The sequence below is a fragment of the Theropithecus gelada genome, chromosome 12 (genome assembly GCF_003255815.1).
Source record: "Theropithecus gelada isolate Dixy chromosome 12, Tgel_1.0, whole genome shotgun sequence".
NCBI classification, from domain to species: Eukaryota; Metazoa; Chordata; class Mammalia; order Primates; family Cercopithecidae; genus Theropithecus; species Theropithecus gelada.
Window position 1 is genome coordinate 103,925,971 of NC_037680.1, and position 20,006 is coordinate 103,945,976.

At 39.5% G+C, this 20,006-nt stretch overlaps 1 protein-coding gene across 1 annotated transcript in view; it reads left to right on the forward strand.

Annotated features, from left to right (window-relative positions):
- The window catches only part of COL4A3 (collagen type IV alpha 3 chain), a 148,866-nt gene that overhangs the window by 65,555 nt on the left and 63,305 nt on the right, over positions 1-20,006 (forward strand). Inside the window, exons 2-10 of the mRNA XM_025404399.1 lie at positions 5,986-6,042; positions 8,140-8,229; positions 12,662-12,706; positions 13,316-13,360; positions 14,316-14,378; positions 15,046-15,099; positions 15,918-15,944; positions 16,782-16,859; positions 19,838-19,900. Coding sequence (XP_025260184.1) covers positions 5,986-6,042; positions 8,140-8,229; positions 12,662-12,706; positions 13,316-13,360; positions 14,316-14,378; positions 15,046-15,099; positions 15,918-15,944; positions 16,782-16,859; positions 19,838-19,900 — 522 coding nt within the window. The remainder of the gene's footprint in view (positions 1-5,985; positions 6,043-8,139; positions 8,230-12,661; positions 12,707-13,315; positions 13,361-14,315; positions 14,379-15,045; positions 15,100-15,917; positions 15,945-16,781; positions 16,860-19,837; positions 19,901-20,006) is intronic.

Here is a 20,006-nt window from a genome sequence, read left to right on the forward strand (position 1 = left end):
TACTCTCTATGTCCACGAGTTCAGTTGATTTGATTTTTAGATCCCACACATCAGTGAGAATATACAATGTTTGTCTTTCTGTGTCTGGCTTATTTAATTTAACATAGTGATCCCCAGTTCCATCCATGTTGTTGACATCCATCCAGTCATCCAAGAATGGCTGGATCTCATTCTTTTTTATGGCTGCATAGTACTCCACTGTGTATATGTACCACATTTCCTTTATCCATTCGTCTGTTGATGGACACTTAGATTGCTTCCAAATCTTAGCTATTGTATACTCTGGTTTCTCTTCAGATCGTATAAATCTTTCACCTTTTACCAAATCTTAGCTATTGTAAACAGTGCTACAACAAACGTGGGAGTGCAGATATCTCTTCGATACACTGATTTCCTTTCTTTTGGATAGATACCCAACAGTGGGATTGCTGGATCATATGGTAGTGCAATTTTTAGTTTTTTGAGGAACTTCCACACTGTTCTCCATGGTGGTTATACTAATTTACATTCCCACAAGCAGTGTACTAGGGTTACCTTTTCTCCACTTCCTTTCCAGCATTTTTTATTGACTGTCATTTGGATATAAGCCATTTTAACTGGGGTGAGATGATATCTTAGTGTAGTTTTGATTTGCATTTCTCTGATGATCAATGATGCTCTCTGTGTGTCTTCTTTTGAGAAATGTCTATTCAAATCTTTTGCCCATTTTTAGACCAGATGGTTTTAAGATTAGCTATTTCACTCTAATTCCTGATGGTTGAACTACTATTTTAATGAAGTAATTTAAATATTAAATAACTAAGTGATTAAATATGAATGCATAAAGAGACATTTGCTTATGTAAAAACAAGGTTGAAAGATTTGATAAAATGAAATTGAGAGAAAAACTATTATTCAATTACATGTGACTGAGCTAGCACTTAAAGAGTTAGAGAAAAATATGGATTAATATCCAGAAGGACTCTACAGTCAGATCGCTCCACAAGCATCTTTTTTATTTTATTTATTTACTTTTTATTTTTTTGAGACAGAGTCTAGCTCTGTCACCCATACTGGAGTGCAGTGGCACAATCTCGGCTAACTGCAACCTCAGCCTCCTGGGTTCAAGCAATTCTCATGCCTCAGCCTCCTGAGTAGTTGAGGTTACAGGCATGCACCACCAAACCCTGCTAATTTTTGTATTTTTAGTAGAGACGGGGTTTCACATTGTTGTCTGGGCTGGTCTCAAACTCCTGACCTCCAGTGATCCACCAGCCACTGCCTCCCAATGTGCTTGGATTACAGGAGTGAGCCACCATGCCTGACCCCCACAAGCAATTGGCCTGTAAAAAAAAAAAAAAAAAAAAAAAAATCTAAAACCGGAATTTGTTGATGGTGCACTGTGGGTGTGATTTAGCAAGAATGATGCCATTGAACTCTAAACAGCAGACCCATTCCCAAAGGAACAACCTGGACCCTATCTCACAAGATTACAGAATTCGTGAGCATTTATATATTTTAAGTTGACTAGTGTTCATGTTTCTGTTTTTTGACTCTTCCTTTAACTTTTTCAATTAACTAATAAGCTGGTACTCAACTATCAAATAGAAATTCTACCTTAATGTGCAAACAAACCAAATACAACAAAAACTAAATATTTTACCACTAAAAGTTCAAGACTCAAACTGAGGGACAATAACAAAAAGAAAAAATCAAGAACTGTGATTTTGATGACAATAAAGGAGACTCCTCATGGCAGCAGGTGGTGATGGGAAGGCAGACGCCAGGCAGGGAGGACTCATGGGAGCAGCACACTCACATCAGAGCCCCACACCTGACTGCTGAGCACCTGAGTGGGTCCTAAGGATTCTTGCAACCGTGAGAGCCACTTGTTGACATCGGGCCTCAGGTGTTGACTGCGGGTGAAAGCACTGACAAAATCTCTGGCATAAAATAATGGATTTGCTAAAACTTCAACAGTTTTTCATTTTCTATGGTCATTGAGGACCTTGTATAAGGCTGAAGATCTAATTTAAAAACTGGTATCCTGAAGTTATTGTATCAACATCGATTTCTTAGTTTTGGGGATAAGGGTTGTAATTAGATGGGGGAGAGGCATACAGAAGTATTTGGGGTACAGTGTCATGTTGCATGCAGTCTACTTTTGAATGACTTGGGGGGAAAGTGGTGTATGTGTGTGTGGAGAAAGAGAAAGAGAGAAGGAGAGACAGAGAGATGGAGTAGGTGGGACAACAAAACAGTTGGTGAACTTCAATGGGAGGAGATACCAGTGTTCACGGTACTGTTTGTCAACTCTTCTGAGGGTTGGGTTTGTACTTTTTCCAAAAGCATTTCTTTTAATCCAAGCGACTAACAAATAATTAGCCTTGTGTTAATTTTAACATGTGTTAAAATAGCCAAAGTCTCTGGTTCCATTTTTTGCCATTTTGATCATAGTTGTTCATAATTCATACATACAGAAAATATTTTCATCATGGCACCCCATCAAATAGCAAAGCAATTCATATGCCTTCAAATTGGATGCAAATAAACCAGCTGTCCATTCACTCATTGATTCATCCAGTCAATCCACAAACATTTGTTGAGGACATCTTATATGCCAAAGATACCAGTGTGAATATGACCGCACAGTTCCTTCTCTCCTGGGACAAACAGTCATCAGAAAAAATAGACATTGAATTTCTAACTGCAAAGGTTCAATGGGAGTGTATAGGCAAAGGGGGCCAGTCTAATCTGGAGAAGATCAACACTTATTTGCTTAAGTCAAGACCGAAAGAATTTTAGTAGCATATGGTGAACGTGACTCCTACTCCAAGAAATAAAATTAAGCCTGTCTCAAGGCCCCTACACCTTCTCACAGGTTAGAGAATTGCCAATATGCTCTTCTTCCCTCTAGTCCTAGAGGCTCAGAATCCAGATGTTGTGTGGCATCTGGGAGGCAGAAGAATCAGAGGTGATCACTGTCCATTTGAAAACAGTGGCCAGCTACCTCCATGCACACTTGAGCCCAAGGTCCATGCCCAGATTGAGCTTCCTTACCCAGTATCGGTACCCTTGGGTGTAGGACTCAGGCTTTCCTTTTGGAGGCCCTGCTGCCTCTTCCAGATGCTGTGGGGAGTAGCATGCTGGCGGGTGGGAGGGGGTTCTGAAGACTTGCATTTCCAAGAACTTGCATTTCTGACAAGTCTCCAGGTGATGCTGCTGTCTGGGAATCCACATGTTGAGTTTTAGTAGAGTATATTTAAAAGATGTGATTGAAATGAGCATTAAAGTTTAAAAGTCCAGAAAGACAAGACTAAAATCATTTAGTCAAGACATGACTTCACGATCCCAAATATTTGGGAGGAAAATTGCAATGAGTTAGTCTTCTAGAAATACCAAATATGCAACTTTGTGGAGACTATAGAATTTCCTTCTCAGTCAGTTACTTTCTCTTTTTTTATTTCAATAGCTTATGGGGGAACAGGTGGTGTTTGGTTACATGGATAAGTTCTTCAGTGGTGATTTCTGAGATTTTGATGCACCCATCACCCGAGCAGTGTACACTGTTCCCAATGTGTAGTCTTAAATCCCTCACCCCGCTTTTACCCTTCCCCCAATTCCCCAAATCCATTGTATCATTCTTATGCCTTTGTGTACGCATAGCTTAGCTTAGCTCTCACTTCTAAGTGAGAATATGCGATGTTTGGTTTTCCATTCCTGAGTTACATCACTTAGAATAATGGTCTCCAATTCCATCCAGGTTGCCGCAAATGCCATTATTTCATTCTTTTTTTTTCTTTCTTTCTTTCTTTCTTTTTTTTTTTTCTTTACGGAGTTTCGCTCTTGTCACCCAGGTTTGAGTGCAATGGCACGATCTCGGCTCACTGCAGTCTCCGCCTCCCAGGTTCAAGCGATTCTCCTGCCTCAGCTTCCCAAGCAGCTGGGATTACAGATGCCCATCACCACGCCTGGCTAATTTTTGTATTTTTAGTAGAGAAGGGGGTTTTGCCATGTTGGCCAGGCTGGTCTCGAACTCCTGACCTCAGGTGATCCGCCCGCCTGGGCCTCCCAAAGTGCTGGGATTGCAGGCGTGAGCCACCGTGCCCAGACTATTCCTTTCCTTTTTATGGCTGAGTAGTATTCCATGGTATATATACCACATTGTCTTTATCCACTCATTGATTGATGGGCATCTGGGCTGGTTCCAGATGTTTGCAATTGCGAAGAGTCCTGTTATAAATACGAGTGTGCAAGTGTCTTTTTCGTATAATGACTTATTTTCCTCTGGGTAGATACCCAGTACTTTCCATTCCTATAAATTACATTGTATATAAACTTGATGAGTGTCAAACGATGAATGTCTCAAAATTACTATGCGCTCTCTTCCTGGAATGACAGCAAGACCTACTGCCCAAGACTAAGGAAAGATACTCAGTTAAAGACACTCTTGTTTGTTTGTGTGGGTTTTTGTTTGTTTGTTTGTTTTGGTTGTATAAATAGAATTCTCCACCTTAGGAATATCTAGCATTTCTTTTTTTATTTTCCCTACTAACCACCCAGTATATCTCCTAGATGTGCCTGGCCTCTGCTATCAACATATTTTCTGGAGAAAGCAAATTAATTTTCAGTTAATATTAATCTGAAGAAAAAATAATAAAGCAAAGGATTAATGTATAACCACATAATATGTAGCATATATGTCAAAACACATTTTTTTTTTCTTTTTTGGAACAGAGTCTCACTCTGTCACCCTGACTGGAGTGCAGTGGAATGATCTCAGCTCACTACAACCTCCACCTCCTGTGTTCAAGCCATTCTCCTGCCTCAGCCTCTGGAGTAGCTGGAATTACAGGAGCCCACCACCACACACAGCTAATTTTTATATTTTTTTAGTAGAAATGGGGTTTCACTAGGTTGGCCAGGTTGGTCCCAAACTCCTGACCTCAAATGACCTGCCTGCCTTGGCCTCCCAAAGTGCTGGGATTACAGGCATGAGCCACTGTGCCCAGCCAAAACATATTTTAAGTCTATTATTTGAAACTATTTCTTTATTTATTCCTCTGCTGGCAGATAAAAGTTTTACAAATTTGATGTCCATTGTAGCTAGTATGTGCATAGGTGTGAGGGCTGGGGGGTAAGTGTGTCACAGTGACTACTTAGGTGGGATAAGGTATGTCTAACTCACGGCTGAATTTTTTGTTTTGGTTTTGGTTTTATAAGAAAGAACATTCTGTTGTTCAAAACATTTGAGAATAAAAAAAAGAAAGAACATTCTGATACTAGTTGTTCTCCTTAAAGATGCATAATGGATATTGATCCTCTTCTCAGTCTTAAACATTATTTAAGTCAAAGAAAACCTTAATATCACCTATAGAATATATTACATATGCAAATATATGTAAGGTTGGTGCAAAAGTTATTGTGGCTTTTGCCATTGAAAGTAATGGCAAAAAAAAAATCGTTCAAGTAATGGAACCAACCAAATACCCTGTGTTCTACATAAGAGGTATATATACATTATACACATATACACATATGCATATATGAACATTATGTAGAACCTAAGAATTTGCCAGTATCTGACCACTTTCTACCTATGACAGCTGCAATTTCTTATGATTCAATTAGACAGTATCCTGAAAAAAAGGAGAGCTGACTTTGTCATTTCCATATATAAATTATTAGGTTGGTACAAAGGTAATTAAAAGTGATGAGAAAAACTGCCATTACTTTAATACTTAAAATTCCCAAGTACAATACAAATGATGTATTCTTATCCGACATTTCTCCCTTATGCAACATGTTCTCAGTTTTCTGCTTTATTTCTATTGATATATTGATGTGTTTCTATTGATATATTGATATATCGCTACAAAGTCACCTGGCTCCTAACGGATAGTGTCCAATACTCAAAGAACAGAGAAATGCATTTGCTTTTACCCTGCCCATTGGAATTTATTCAGTTGTTTCTAAACAAAACCCTTTCTCTTTCCCTCTTCCTAGGGCTGTGTCTGTAAAGACAAAGGCCAGTGCTTCTGTGATGGAGCCAAAGGGGAGAAGGTAAAAACAAAACCTAATACTGCTTGTTTACACTGTAAAGCTCTACAAGGTAAAACTCACCTTCTTCTTTCATCGGTAGCAGAAAGATCAGCAGTATGTTGTTACATTTCCCAAATCCGATGTTAAAGTAATTGTATATAAACATTAACCTAAAAGAAAAAAAAAAAGTCATATAGGAAGCTTCAGATACCTTGTATATATAACGGCAATTAAATTACAACTCTCTTGGTCTGTAAAGAATAAGTAGCAAATGAGAGAGAAAAAGTTTATGACAAGTCTCCATATGTATACACTATTTACAATGTTGCTAAACGCAAGAGAAGAACTGAAAACAAATTGACTCATTCACTTTGACAGAAAATAAACATTGAAATCCACAGATTTTTGTCCTGCAGCATTGGTTCAAGTTCGCCCCCTGGTGGAGAAATCCCACAGCAGCACGTGGTTGAGGCAAAACTTCAGCAGAGGGAAGTAGCTCCATTGCAGAATTCAAGAAAAAAAGGAATGCCGTGAAATCTCATTAATTCGCTCCATTAACTTGCAATTTGTGATAATTAAGATAGAGGCAGAACTAAAGTTTTTTTCTTTGTTTACCAAACCCTTTCCTCAGAGACACTAATTAATTGTTTAACAATATTGAAGGATGACTATTTTAAAATATTTTAAGAACATATTTAAAGCTCTTTATCTAAACTAATTTCTATATAATGTGTATGCTAATTATAATAATTATACTTATTTTAAATTATTTCATAATTCACATGTAGTTGGATTTAGGTTTTTTCTTGAATACGTGAATGTATTAAAATTCAGGTTCCCACTGAGAAGCACTTTCTCTGTGATTCTCCTTGCATTCAAGAAGCATTTATTGAGCTTCTACTACTTGCAAGATGCTCTTCTAGGGTGTATAAAAGTAACCGAGTAGCGAGAGGGGTCTAGTACATTCTTTTATTTCTCTTCTTATTGAGTGTGTGTGCACACACACAATGTAAAATAGCTGACTTGTTCTTTTTTGTTTTAATTTGCCAATTGTGTAACTAAATTGACCCAATTAACCAAATCAGCCGGTGGCCTTTACTTTTGAAGAGTACAGTCGGCCCTCCTTATCCAGGCACTCTGAATCGTCAGATTCAACCAATGGCATATTGAAAATACTTGTAGGGGCGATAATAAAAAATAACAGTGCAACAATAAAAGATAATACAAATGAAAAATGCAGTATAACAACTATTTGCAAAGCATCTGCATTGTATTAGGTATTATAAGTCACCTAGAGAGTTAAAGTATATGGAAGGATGTTCTAGGTTATATGCAAATACTATGCCATTTTGTGTAAGAGACTTAAGGATCCACAGGTTTACGTGTGGGGGGAAGGTCGTGGAACCAATGCCCTGCCGACACTGAGGGAGAAACATAATTCCAAGATATACATCCATGAGAAGATTATTTGTTGGTAGAACCGTGTCAAGCCTTGGGCTTAAAATACTTTCACTCACTTTTACTAGGTACTTTCTCCTAATATTATCCGACTCCTTCTAAAACATTACTGAGCTCACACCTTTTTGGTTATGCCACCCTTGCTACCTCTCCTGCATCTCCCACACAAATAGCAGATTACTAACTCCTGTGTATTAAAGAAAGGGCTGAGACTCATAACCTGCCTGGCGGCGTTCTTTCAAGCTACATAGTAATTATGCACACTCCCCAAACCCCTTCTTGCACCTGACCCTCACTGTCTCTCCATCCCACAACAAACACTCCACTAACCTTGAAGCTTCTTCCTGGGCTTTCCCTTTCGTTTTTTATTCCTTCTCCGTGAAGCTCTGCTCTACATAGCCCTACCGTGGGGGAAAGTCAAGTTTCTACAAGACCAAGAGCCACCACTTTCAAGCCTATAGACAAATACTAACAACTGGTAGCTTTCTGGTTACCTGTGCAGTCACTCCTGAGTGCTAATCATGAATTTTTTAATCCAAGGAAAAAACATGCAAAGAGTCATCATGAAGTCATAAACAAGAGAACAGAAGGGTTGTTGGTGTGTTTATTGTTGGATAGTTGCTGTTTTGTGTGTTTCTCACCTTGTTTTGGTTTTAACAGGGGGAGAGAGGCTTTCCTGGACCCCCTGGTTCTCCTGGCCAGAAAGGATTCACAGGTCCTGAAGGCTTGCTTGGACCACAGGGACCCAAGGTATGTCATCCTGCAAGCTTGGAAAATCCCCAACCCACCTAACCCTCTTCATACCTACCCCCTGGGCTGTTGCAAACCTGGAGAGAGTTCCACATCTTAGCCAACTGCTGGGTGCATGGCGAACTCCTGGTCCCCAGTATTCGCTGGCCACATAGAACCACAACCTGTTCCAAGACTATTGCAAATGATCATCATTAGCTTCAAGTCTGTGGCTCAAATTCATCTCCAGCTCCCTCCCTAATCTACACAGTGTCTACATCTGTGTCTGTTCCTACCTCTATTGCTCCTACAGTGAAAAATGAGAGCTCTTTTCGCTTCTATTCAAGACCTGTCCAACCACCTGTGCCCCCATCCTTGGAATTCCTTGTTCCACGAGGTGCCTCCCCTCTCTCCAGACATTCCAGCTTTTCTTTTGTTATTTGCTTTCCTCTTTCAGTTCTTAAACGTGCAACTATTTTCCCATCATAATACAAAATTCCTCTCCATCTTTTAGGTCTTGTGCCCAAATGATTGCTCTCTTTTCCCTGACTTTCCTTTCTCTGTCAAACTTCTTTTTTTTTTTTTTTTTTTTTTTTTTGAGACGGAGTCTCGCTGTGTCGCCCAGGCTGGAGTGCAGTGGCGCGATCTCGGCTCACTGCAAGCTCCGCCTCCCGGGTTCACGCCATTCTCCCGCCTCAGCCTCCGAGTAGCTGGGACTACAGGCGCCCGCCACCACGCCCGGCTAGTTTTTTGTATTTTTAGTAGAGACGGGGTTTCACCATGTTAGCCAGGATGAAAACTTCTTAAAAGAATAGTCAAACATGCTGCCTGTAGTTCATCTATTCAATCCTTAGTAATGATTTGCCTGCTACCACCTCTCCTCTGAAAACACTCCAGCAAAGATCACCAATGGCCTTCAAGTGAGCAATGCCAATACATACTTTTGTGTCTTAATCTGACCTGAACCCCTCTGCTTAGTTTCAAATTATGTGAATCACTCTCCTCTCCTTGAAACACTTGTCTGTCTTTGTTTCTGTATTTCTCCTGTCTCTCCATCCTTCCCTTCCTTGTCTGTCTTTGTTTCTGTATTTCTCCTGTCTCTCCATCCTTCCCTTCCTTTTCTGTCTTTGTTTCTGTATTTCTCCTGTCTCTCCATCCTTCGCTTCCTTTGTGGGTTTCTCTTTTCCTTCTGGTCCCTTAAATATCCAGAGTCTACGACCCTTCACACTCATCACACAGTCTTATCCTAAAGTCTGTGATACAGCAAAGGCCTTTGTTTAAATAAATACCCTAGAGGATTTACTAAATAACTGCATAACCACTGGATTTGCTGAGTACTCTTTCCTGCTGTGGACATTAGCTAGACTTAAGCCTGGCTTCTCACGCACCCACACATTCATTCCCCTGACTACTGACCTCCAGCAGGCTCTAAACCAACTAACGAGCTATGAAAAATAATTATAGTTGATCTATACGGGGTATTTTAAAAATTTCATAATATATTAGAATATGTATTACAGGCCGGACACAGTGGCTCATGCCTGTAATCCCATTGCTCTGGGAGGCTGAGGCAGGAGGATCACTTGAGCCCACAAGTTTGAGGCCAACCTGGGCAACATAAGGAGACCCAGTTTCTACCAAAACTACAAAAATTAGCCAGGTGTGGTGGCATATGCCTGTGGTCTCAGCTACTCAGGAGGCTGAGGTGGGAGGATTGCTTGAGCCCCAGAGGCAGAGGCTGCAGTGAGCCATGATCATGCTACTGTACTCCAGCCTGGGTAACAAGAGCAAGACCCTGTCAAAAAATAAAAATAAAAAAAAACCATACATATATATATATTAGAATAATGTATGGAATGTGTAAATGATAATCAAAATCAAAGCCATCCTACTGCATATGTACTCTGTGCCAGGCATTGGGCAATTTATTTCTCCCTGGATCTCATTTACACCTCACATTGATCCCACAAATCATGACTGTGGTGACTTACAACGTAGTTCCCATAATTACCTCCACTACATGGATGAGAAAACGGACACAGAGCACTTGAGTAATTTTTCCTGGGTCATGGAGATCACAGGGAACAAAATCAGAGTTCAAACCTGGTTTGACATTGTGTGTGGGGTTTTCCTCACACCAAACAATTCTCCAACTCTCTAGTTGCCAACTGGGTACCCAACAATTCAGTTACGACATTAAATACCTGGGGTTAGTGCAGACCCCATAGGGTAAGGGCTCAGTCCTACAAGTCTGTCCCTGCTTCAGGACTAGTCATAAGTAGTGGGACCTCAGTTACCTATAATTCCGTCCAACTTGGCTACAAATAAATCAGGGGTTCCCATGACCCCCTCCTCCGGTTTGATGATTTGCTAAAGAGCCTCATAGAACTCATGGGAATATTTACCAGTTTATTATAAAGGATATGAACGAGAGATGAAGAGATACATCGGAGGAGGTCCAGACGGGTCCCAAGTGCAGGAGCTTCTGTCACCATGGAGTTGAGGTGCATCACCCTCCTGGAAGGTGAATGTTCACCCACCCAGAAGCTCTCTGAACGTCATGCTTCAGAGATTCTTATGGAGGTGTCATAATGTGGGCAGGATCAATTATAAACTCAATCTCCAGCTCCACTTTCCTCACTGAAGGGTGCAGCTGGAGCTGAAAGTTTCAAGCTTCTAATCATGGCTTGGTCTTTCTGATGACCAGTCCCCATCTGGGAGCCCACCAAGAGTCGCCTCCTTAGAACAAAGACACTTCTATCACCCAGGATATTCCAAGTGAGGTCAAACACCAAATATTAGAGCAAAAGATGATCTTTACTCACCTATCATTCAGAATATTAGAAGGGGTTTTAGGAGCTCTGTGTCAGGAACCAAAGGCACAGAACAAATATGTATTTCTTATGTCACATATATGATGCCAGAATCAAACTCTTGAAACCACATCCACAGCTTACATGTAAAATGCAAAAGCTTGCTGTTTTCCAGTAATTCTGCCATTTCCCTGTCTACCATATTCATGTATGTGTTCTTTTTGTCCATTTCTACTTCTGATCCTGATTTTGAAAAAGTCATTCGGATTCTGGGCAGAAACTGAACACTGACTTCTTCTAGGGCGTGGACCCAGGTTTTCTTCCATTTCTATTGGTAGAACGAGTTTGCCACTTCAGCCCTGGACTTAGATCAGCCTAATGCCAATTCCTTTTTTAAAAAAAATTGTTGTCTATAGCCTACTCTGTTTCATTCTCTTCAGCATTTCTTTAGAGACGCTGAAATTCATTAAAATAGTCAAAAACACGTGGCACTTAGTATGGGTTATATGAGTGCAGGCATTCCAGAAAATTAATCCAGAAAACCTGAGTGCTATGTTGTCACAGATTCATATTTTAAAGCATATAAGGCTTACAGATATATATTAATAGCTACAAAAGATAACACAATCAAAGACAGATAATTAGAGAATATTAAAACCTGACCAAAAAGATGTTTTAGATTTACAAGATTTCTATCTTAATTTTAAATATTTTCTGCATGAAAAAAGTTTACAATGAGAAAGTAAGTAAAACCTTCTGCTTTCTGTATCACAAGAATAGAATTCCGTAGGGAAGAGGAATGGCCTTGGCCTTGAACATAGCCATGCACCCCGGAATTCCACCATAGATGGGAGAAACTGACTTTGGCCTGGACAGGGCAATCTCAGAGGATTCTGTAACAACCCTTTTCTCAAATAATAACAATAAAATTAAAAATCAAAACATACTGAAACTCTCCGGAATGATGAAAATGGCTTTTGGACAATGAAACTTTCACACCACGTGGCCTAGCTGAAACAGTCGCCATTTAAGGTTATTCTCCAAGAAACAGGACGTCGAACTGAATGCATTACATGCCCAAAGCAAGTTTCTCTCTGGTTCAGACAGTCCTTACTTGGCTATTTATTTCCTTATGCATGTGAGGCACATTTTGTTAATAGAGTGTTTCTTGTTCACAGAAATACTGGCTGCCATTCTCATCCACCACTGTAGTTGTGTCATTCATTTTTATCAGACCTCAGCAGCTGTGAGGCCAATTAGGACTTTTGTGGCAGCTCTTCACAGATTTTAAAGTGCCCAAGAATCACTAAAGAATCATGTTAAAAATTCTGATTCTGGGTCAATAGTCTGGGAGGTGAGGCAGATCTAAGATTCTACATTTCTAATAAGCTTCTAGGTAATGCTAATGCTGCAGGCCCCAAACTCCACTTTGAGAAGCAAGGATTTGGATGAATTTTTGTCTTTTCTGACAAACAATTTAGCTCCAATGAAATAAGCAAGCAATTCAATCTTATTAACGATGAAATAATCAGAAGGGCAAAACAGCTTGGCATGTGACTAAGACTGGGTTTCATGTATGGGTTTCTTAGCGCCAAATAATTTTCCGAGTGTTTACTTTTTCTTTTTTTACTTGAATCTAGGGCTCTCCAGGACTTCCAGGACTCAGAGGTCCCAAAGGTGTAAGGGTTAGTAGTCCAACCAGTCCATCCTGATCGTTGATGAACTCATTCTTTTTAAAAGATCAGCTTTTCACTGTAAGATTTACACAAATATCAGAAAGAAGTACATTGCGTATGGTTCCATAGATGAAGTTCAAGAACAGGTAAAACTAATCTGTAATGGTAGATGTCAAACAAGTGGTTACCACATTAGAGGCAAGTGTTAAACGGACCAAGAAAGACCATGAAGGAACCTCTGGAGTGATAGAGATGCTCTGTGTCTGATGGGATGATGGTATATAAAACTGCATGCAGGTCAGCATTCGTTAAACTGTTCAGTTAAGCTGTTCTCAAAAGACTTGGAGCACTTAATTGTATGCAAATTGTACCTAGGAATCTATCCAAAAGAGCCAAAACTAATCTTAATGATATCTTTTTAAGAGTTACATAAATGTAAGATTTACAAAAGTTTGTTAAAGCTTTGGTGTTTGTTTTCCCAATCGTTTCGAGCTATTCCCAGTTCTAGTTGCAGAAAAAGATTATTGCAATGGTAAATAAATTTATGTTTATATATTGAACATTTTTAAAGTTTTTTTTTTTTTTTTGGTCACCGCCTCCTTTTTTCTATGTCTTCAGGGAATAACTGGATTGCCAGGATTTTCCGGTTCTCCTGGACTTCCAGTAAGTAATGGGAAAAATCCGTAGCTAGAAAATTTAAAAATAAGCTCATTTTAATAAAGATGTCAAAACTGTCATGTGAGAAAATGTGTTCCAATGCATTCCCTACATGAAGAAATAGCACCTTAGGATGGTATATTATATTAGTGTGTAGATTTTTGTGTCATATGAGTCAAACTATACTTCCTGAAATACAAGCAGGACAGGATAGGATAGGGTAGGATAATTAGTAAATTATATAGTAAGTCAGCCGTCCATATCCATCGATTCCACATCCATGGATTCAACCAACCAACTGTAGATCAAAACTATTTTTTAAAAATAACAATAAAAATTGTACAAACTTAAAAACCATTACAGTATAACAACTATTTACATAGCATTCACATCGTATTAGGTATTATAAGTAATCTAGAGATGACTTTAAGTATACAGGAGGATATGTATAGGTTATGTGCAAATACTATACCATTTTATATAAGAGACTTGAGTATCTGTGGATTTTTGTATTCATAGAGGTCCTGGAACTAAACCCCCACAGGTACTGAAGGAAACTATATGTTACAAGCTGATAGAATAGCATAGGATAGAATGAAATGATTGTATTTAATAGCATAGAATAATAAAATAGTTTCATCTGTGCATACTTTCCTCCTCTTTTTCCCTTCCTTTTTCCCCAGCTTAAAACAGCGTGTTAAGGGACTTTTTAATTTTATGGATAAAAGGCTTTTGCTTTATCTTAAAGACCTGCATCTAACTTGATAAGTTTTCATTTTAGTCAGCCTGTTTAGTTTGTTGTTACTGGAATTATACATAAAACCACAACGTACATTTCCTACTTAACCATTTAAATAATCATTTATATTTCAAGAGTTATTTAAATAAGTCCCTCTTTTCCCTTGGATTCAGTGCTGTTTCTTGGGATGACCCTCCTCACTGAGACTTGTTCTTCTTCCAGGGCACCCCAGGCAATACTGGGCCTTATGGATTCGTCGGTGTACCAGGATGCAATGGTTCTAAGGTAAGTACTTTTCACACAGAAGATGATTAATAAATGCTTTGCTGAATGACTAAATCAAGGTGAAGTGGCAATGAAAGGAAGACAGGCTTCCCTTGAAACATTCCTTTAGACCAGAACCAACAGTACAATTTGGAGCCAGGAAACTTCCTATTTTCTTTCTTCGCACTGCTTGCTTTCTGATTGTCTTTTAAGGAAAATTCTCCCACAGTAAGAAAGCTTGGAGCTCAACTGGTTGTTTTCATCTGAGGCTGTGTATATAAATCAGAAATCAAAGCTTTGAGTGCAGAATTAGTTTTAGAGAAGGAATGACTGAGCTTTTCAGTGTTCACTCACCTCCTTTTGTTTTCGAACTGAGCTCTCCTTTTCTCCAGAATGGTGGCCATGAATGAACTAATTACTCAAGTTTGAAGGAAACAGCAATTAAAAAGTTCTTGGCGCAATTAGACTTTGCCATTTATGCACAATTTGAGAAACAGTATTCTAATCCTGTTTTTAATTAAGATAATGGTTTTTTGGTCTTCAGCCTCATGACCCAGTAGCCATAAGGAATTTGGGTTACTTTGTCTAGATTTACCATTGCAAAGTTGGAAGCGAGAAACAGGAAAAATATCTGAATAGGCTATTCTAGAACAACTAAGAATAATAACAAACTTTGTATGTCTTTTAGGGTGAGCGGGGGTTTCCAGGACTCCCAGGGACATTGGGCTACCGAGGGATCCCGGTAGGTTTGCATTTCTAATCCCCATTAAAGACATAAAGCATAAATAAAAGTGGTCTACTCCATATGGCCATATGCACAAATCCGTCATGACTTTAGGGAAGTCTGGGGTAGCCATAGTAGACATTCAACTAATAGTTAAGGAATGGATGAATACATGCATTATGAACGTAGGGTTAGAAGTTGAGACTTTGTTTTGCTTTTGAGACATCCAAGTGGAGATGCATGAGAGATACTTGGATTCACTCAGAGAAGAGGTCCCAGCTGGTGGTGACTCAAGGAGTCACAGTGAGGAGAAAAGGGGCTTAGAACTGAGACTTAGCTCCAGCGGTGATGTTGGGATCAAGGAGAATGAGCCTGTAAAGGAGAAGCGGCCCTGGTGGGAGAAAGAAAACCAGCAGGGGTGTATTATGGAGGTCCAGGAAAGACCTACTGTAGTAGAAGGGAGTGGCAGACAGCTGCTAGATGCTGCTGCAAAGTCCAATCAGAGAAGGACTGACATGTTGGCATTGGTTTTAGCAACATCAATATCATGTCTGACCTTAGCAAGGGACAATTCCATGGCAGGATGGAGCAGGGGGCAGATTTGGAACTGAGGAAAGGGTGGGAAATGAAGGAAATGGGAAGTTCACAGGTGAGACGAAGGAAAGACAGGACAATCTGGTGGGAGGTAAAAGATTAAGGGAAGACTTTGCTTTGTAAGCCCGTGGGAGGTGTATGGTGAAGAGAGGATGCACAACAGGAGAGAGGGCAGAGCAGACCAAGTAGGAGTGTGTGCGTTTGATTTTCCTCGAGTTGTTCATAGGCTGCTTTTTCCCTAGGGTGCTGCTGGTTTGAAAGGACAAAAGGTAAGTCATTGGTGGAATGCTGTCGCTGAAAACCTCTAATTGTACATATGAAAAAGACTTCTATTAAATAAAGAGACTTAAGTCATTACAAATAAGATTTCATAATCCAGACCTTAATCATTCAGAAACAATAATAATTGGGACATGATATTTATTCCTATTAAATAGCTCCTTCTGGCTCTTGTCATAAAGAGTCTTACAGGTTTTGTATCATTGTTTAAGGAAATAGGGTCTTGGAGAAGAAAACTGACCTCATGCTCAGGGCCCCACATTGCTATTTTTGGTGTCTTGGGAAATGACTTATTACCCCTGCATCTTTCTTCTTTCCACTGTATTTTTTTTTTCTTTTTTTTTGAGACAGTCTTGCTCTGTTGCCCAGGCTGGAGTGCAGTGGCATGATCTCAGCTCACTGCAACCTCCACCTCCTGGGTTCAAGCGTTTCTTCTGTCTCAGCCTCCCAAGTAACTGGGATTACAGGTGCACATCACCACGCCCAGCTAATTCTTGTATTTTTAGTAGAAATGGGATTTCGCCATGTTGGCCAGGCTGGTCTTGAACTCCTGACCTCACGTGATCTGCCTGTTTTGATCTCCCATAGTGGTGGGATTATAGGCATGTGCCACTGTACTGGGCCCACTGTAAATTTTTGATTTTAGAAAATAGGAAATTGCTTTGAAATCTTCATAATGGAATAATTACAAAATCATAAATCATTTCTCTGAGTATCTATCTTGAAAAGCACTTTTATCTTTGAAGAAGTATAACTTTGAATAAGCACTTGGAGGGGTTTTGAAAATATAACATTGATGATGTTTGATGAGCTTCTTCATTTTCAAGGGTGCTCCTGCTGAAGGAGAAGATATAGAACTTGATGCAAAAGGTGACCCCGGGTTGCCAGGGGCTCCAGGACCCCAGGTACAGCACTTCAGAGAAGGTCCCTATTATTCTCAGTTCTTCACTCTTTCTTTCTCTCTCTTTTCGCCTCTCTTTCCTCCATCTCTCTTTTTCCCCATAGGTTCGTCTGACTCTCTTAAGAGGATTTTAAATAGAAATTCCTATTTATTCTATTTACATATCTGGCCTCATTTCCTTCTAAAGCTTTCACCCTATTCTGGAAAACTACATGATGCTGACATGCAAAGATGATCTGCGTATGTTTTTCATCCTCTTCTTCATTCTCAGTCACCAAACTGGCCAAAATTCCTGAATCTAACAGGAATAGTTATGTTCCACTTAATTTGTATTTGTTGCAAATAAGGATAGATTTGTATCCACATTGAATATCATTTAAAATGTAATTTAGAATAACAGCCTTATTTTAAAATTTGCATAATGATAAAAGGTTTTTATTTAAATGCAATTCTCTCCAGTTGAAGTTGAGATAATGAAGAAAATAAAGTTTTTTTTATTTAAATGCAATGCTCTCCAGGTGAAGTTGAGATAATAAAGAAAATAAAGTTTTTTTATTTAAATGCAATGCTCTCCAGGTGAAGTGTTTGCTTTTCTGATTTATATGTACGTAGCCTGAGTATGATCCAAAAGGGATACAAAGAGTCGCAACTGCCTTTGGGTCTGTGTGTGCTTTACTTTGTGATTCAAAACGACCTTTTCACAGACCTAAACCACAAGTGCTAACTTTCAGCTTATAATTATATATAACCAAAACTAACTAGTTATATATATATATGTGTGTGTGTATGTGTGTGTGTGTGATATTTACACATATGTCATATATAACATATATTATATATATATATATATATTTTTTTTTTTTTTTTTTTTTTGAGAAGGAGTCTGGCTCTATTGCCGAGGCTGGAGTGCAGTGGTGCAATCTTGGGTCACTGCAACCTCCGCCTCCCAGATTCAAGCATTTCTCCTGCCTCAGCCTCCTGAGTAGCTGGGATTACAGGCGCAGGCCACCATGGCCAGCTAATTTTTGTATTTTTAGGAGAGATGGGGTTTCACCATGTTGGCCAGGCTGGTCTGGATCTCCTGACCTCAGGTGATCCACCAACTTCAGCCTCCCAAAGTGCTGGGATTACAGGCGTGAGTCAACACACCCAGCCAATTAACTGGAATTCTTTCAACTTAGTTCAGAATTATATGTAGAAATTCCTGGGTAGAGATGGGATATTTGCCTAAGTGAGTTTGAGTTGAGGCTGTTGGACTCCTGTGTGGTAAGCTATCCCAACTGAGGATGTGAAGTTAGATTAGGAGCTGCAAAAAACGCAGAATGATGCAATTAGGAGCCATTATAGGCTTCTGAGAAGAGATGCAAGATATGGTGGCTCTCGCTTTTTTGGTTTAGAAAACATTTAAGAGTCCAGATGCTGAAGGCAGGGATCCAGGAAGAAGAGATAATAGTAATCCGAGATATTGATACATTCTTTAAATGTGTGTTGATTAGCATCTATGTATTAGTCATTGTGATGATGCTGAAGATATAATGATGGTACATTCGATTATACAAGAAATATTTTTTACCTGCCAATTATGTGCAAGGGGCTATTTCTAGGCTCTAGGAATACAGCAGGGCACAAATCAGCCAAAATGTAGATTTAAGGCTGGGCACAGTGGCTCACACCTGTAATCCCAGCACTTTGGGAGGCCAAGGCAGGAGGATCACTTGAGGTCAGGAGTTTGAGACCAGCCTGGCCAACATGGTCAAACTCCATGTCTACTAAAGATACACAAATTAGCCAGGTGTGGTGACATACACCTGTAGTCCCAGCTACTTGGGAGGCTGAGGCAGGAGAATCACTTGAACCTGGGAACCAGAGGCTGCAGTGAGCAGAGATCACACTACTGCACTCCAGCCCAAGGACAGAATGAGACTCTGTCTCAAAAAAAAATAGATAGATAGATAGATAGATAGAAGATAGATAGATAGAAGATAGATAGATAGATAGAAGATAGAAGATAGATAGATAGATAGAAGATAGATAGATAGATAGATAGAAGATAGAAGATAGATAGATAGATAGACAGATAGACAGATAGATAGAAGATAGATAGATAGATAGATAGAAGATAGATAGATAGATAGAAGATAGACAGATAGATAGATAGAAGATAGATAGAAGATAGAAGATAGATAGATAGAGAGAGAGAGAGAGATAGATAGATGATAGATAGATATTTAAAAATTTTATGAACCAGGCATGGTGGCATGTGCCTGTAGTCCCAGCTACTTGGGAAAGCTGAGACGGGAAGGTCTCTTGACCTAGGAGTTATAGACCAGCCTGGGCAACATAGTAAGACCCAGTCTCTTAAAATGTATATATATTGCCTTTATGGAGCTTACATTCTCATGGAGGAAACAAAAAAAAAGTGTAAATGAGTAACTCTATGGTGTGTGAGTAATAAATGCTAAAAATAAAAATAATGCAGGAAAGCAGGATAGGAAGTGTCTGGGTTGGAAGGTGGGTTACAACTTTGGATAAGCAGGAAGGCTTTATGGAAAGGACGACAATGACATAAAGACAAGAAAAGGAAAAGGGAGTGAGTCATACAGATACCTGGGAAAAGGGGATTCTAGGCAGAGGGAGAGCAGGTGGCAGGCCCTAACGTAGGAGTATGCTTGGCCAAAACGAGAGAGAGAAAGGAAAAGGGAGGAGAAAAAAGGAGGGAAGAAAGAGAAAAGCAAAATTTTGAAACATCTGAAGTAAAGTAACTACTCTGGTCATTTTAGAAACGGTATTGTGCAGATGGTCCTGCCAGCCTGTTACACATGGCAACACACTTTTTGATATTTGTTGTCATTAACTGCAGCCACTGAAAAGGGAGGTGTTATGCGCTCCTGATTTTATTATGTTAACGCATTTAATTAATGGACATTGTTATTCAGTGAGAAGTAAAGTTAAACTTACTCTTATTCTTCTCTCAATTTCAAGGGTTTGCCAGGCCCTCCAGGTTTTCCTGGGCCTGTTGGCCCACCTGGTCCTCCGGGATTCTTTGTGAGTATCAAGTCATCCTTGCTACAGACTCCGCCAACTAATAGATTCATTATTTATTATTAACAAGTTATTAAAAGAATTTTTCTGGTTGGATGCATTTCCTGCT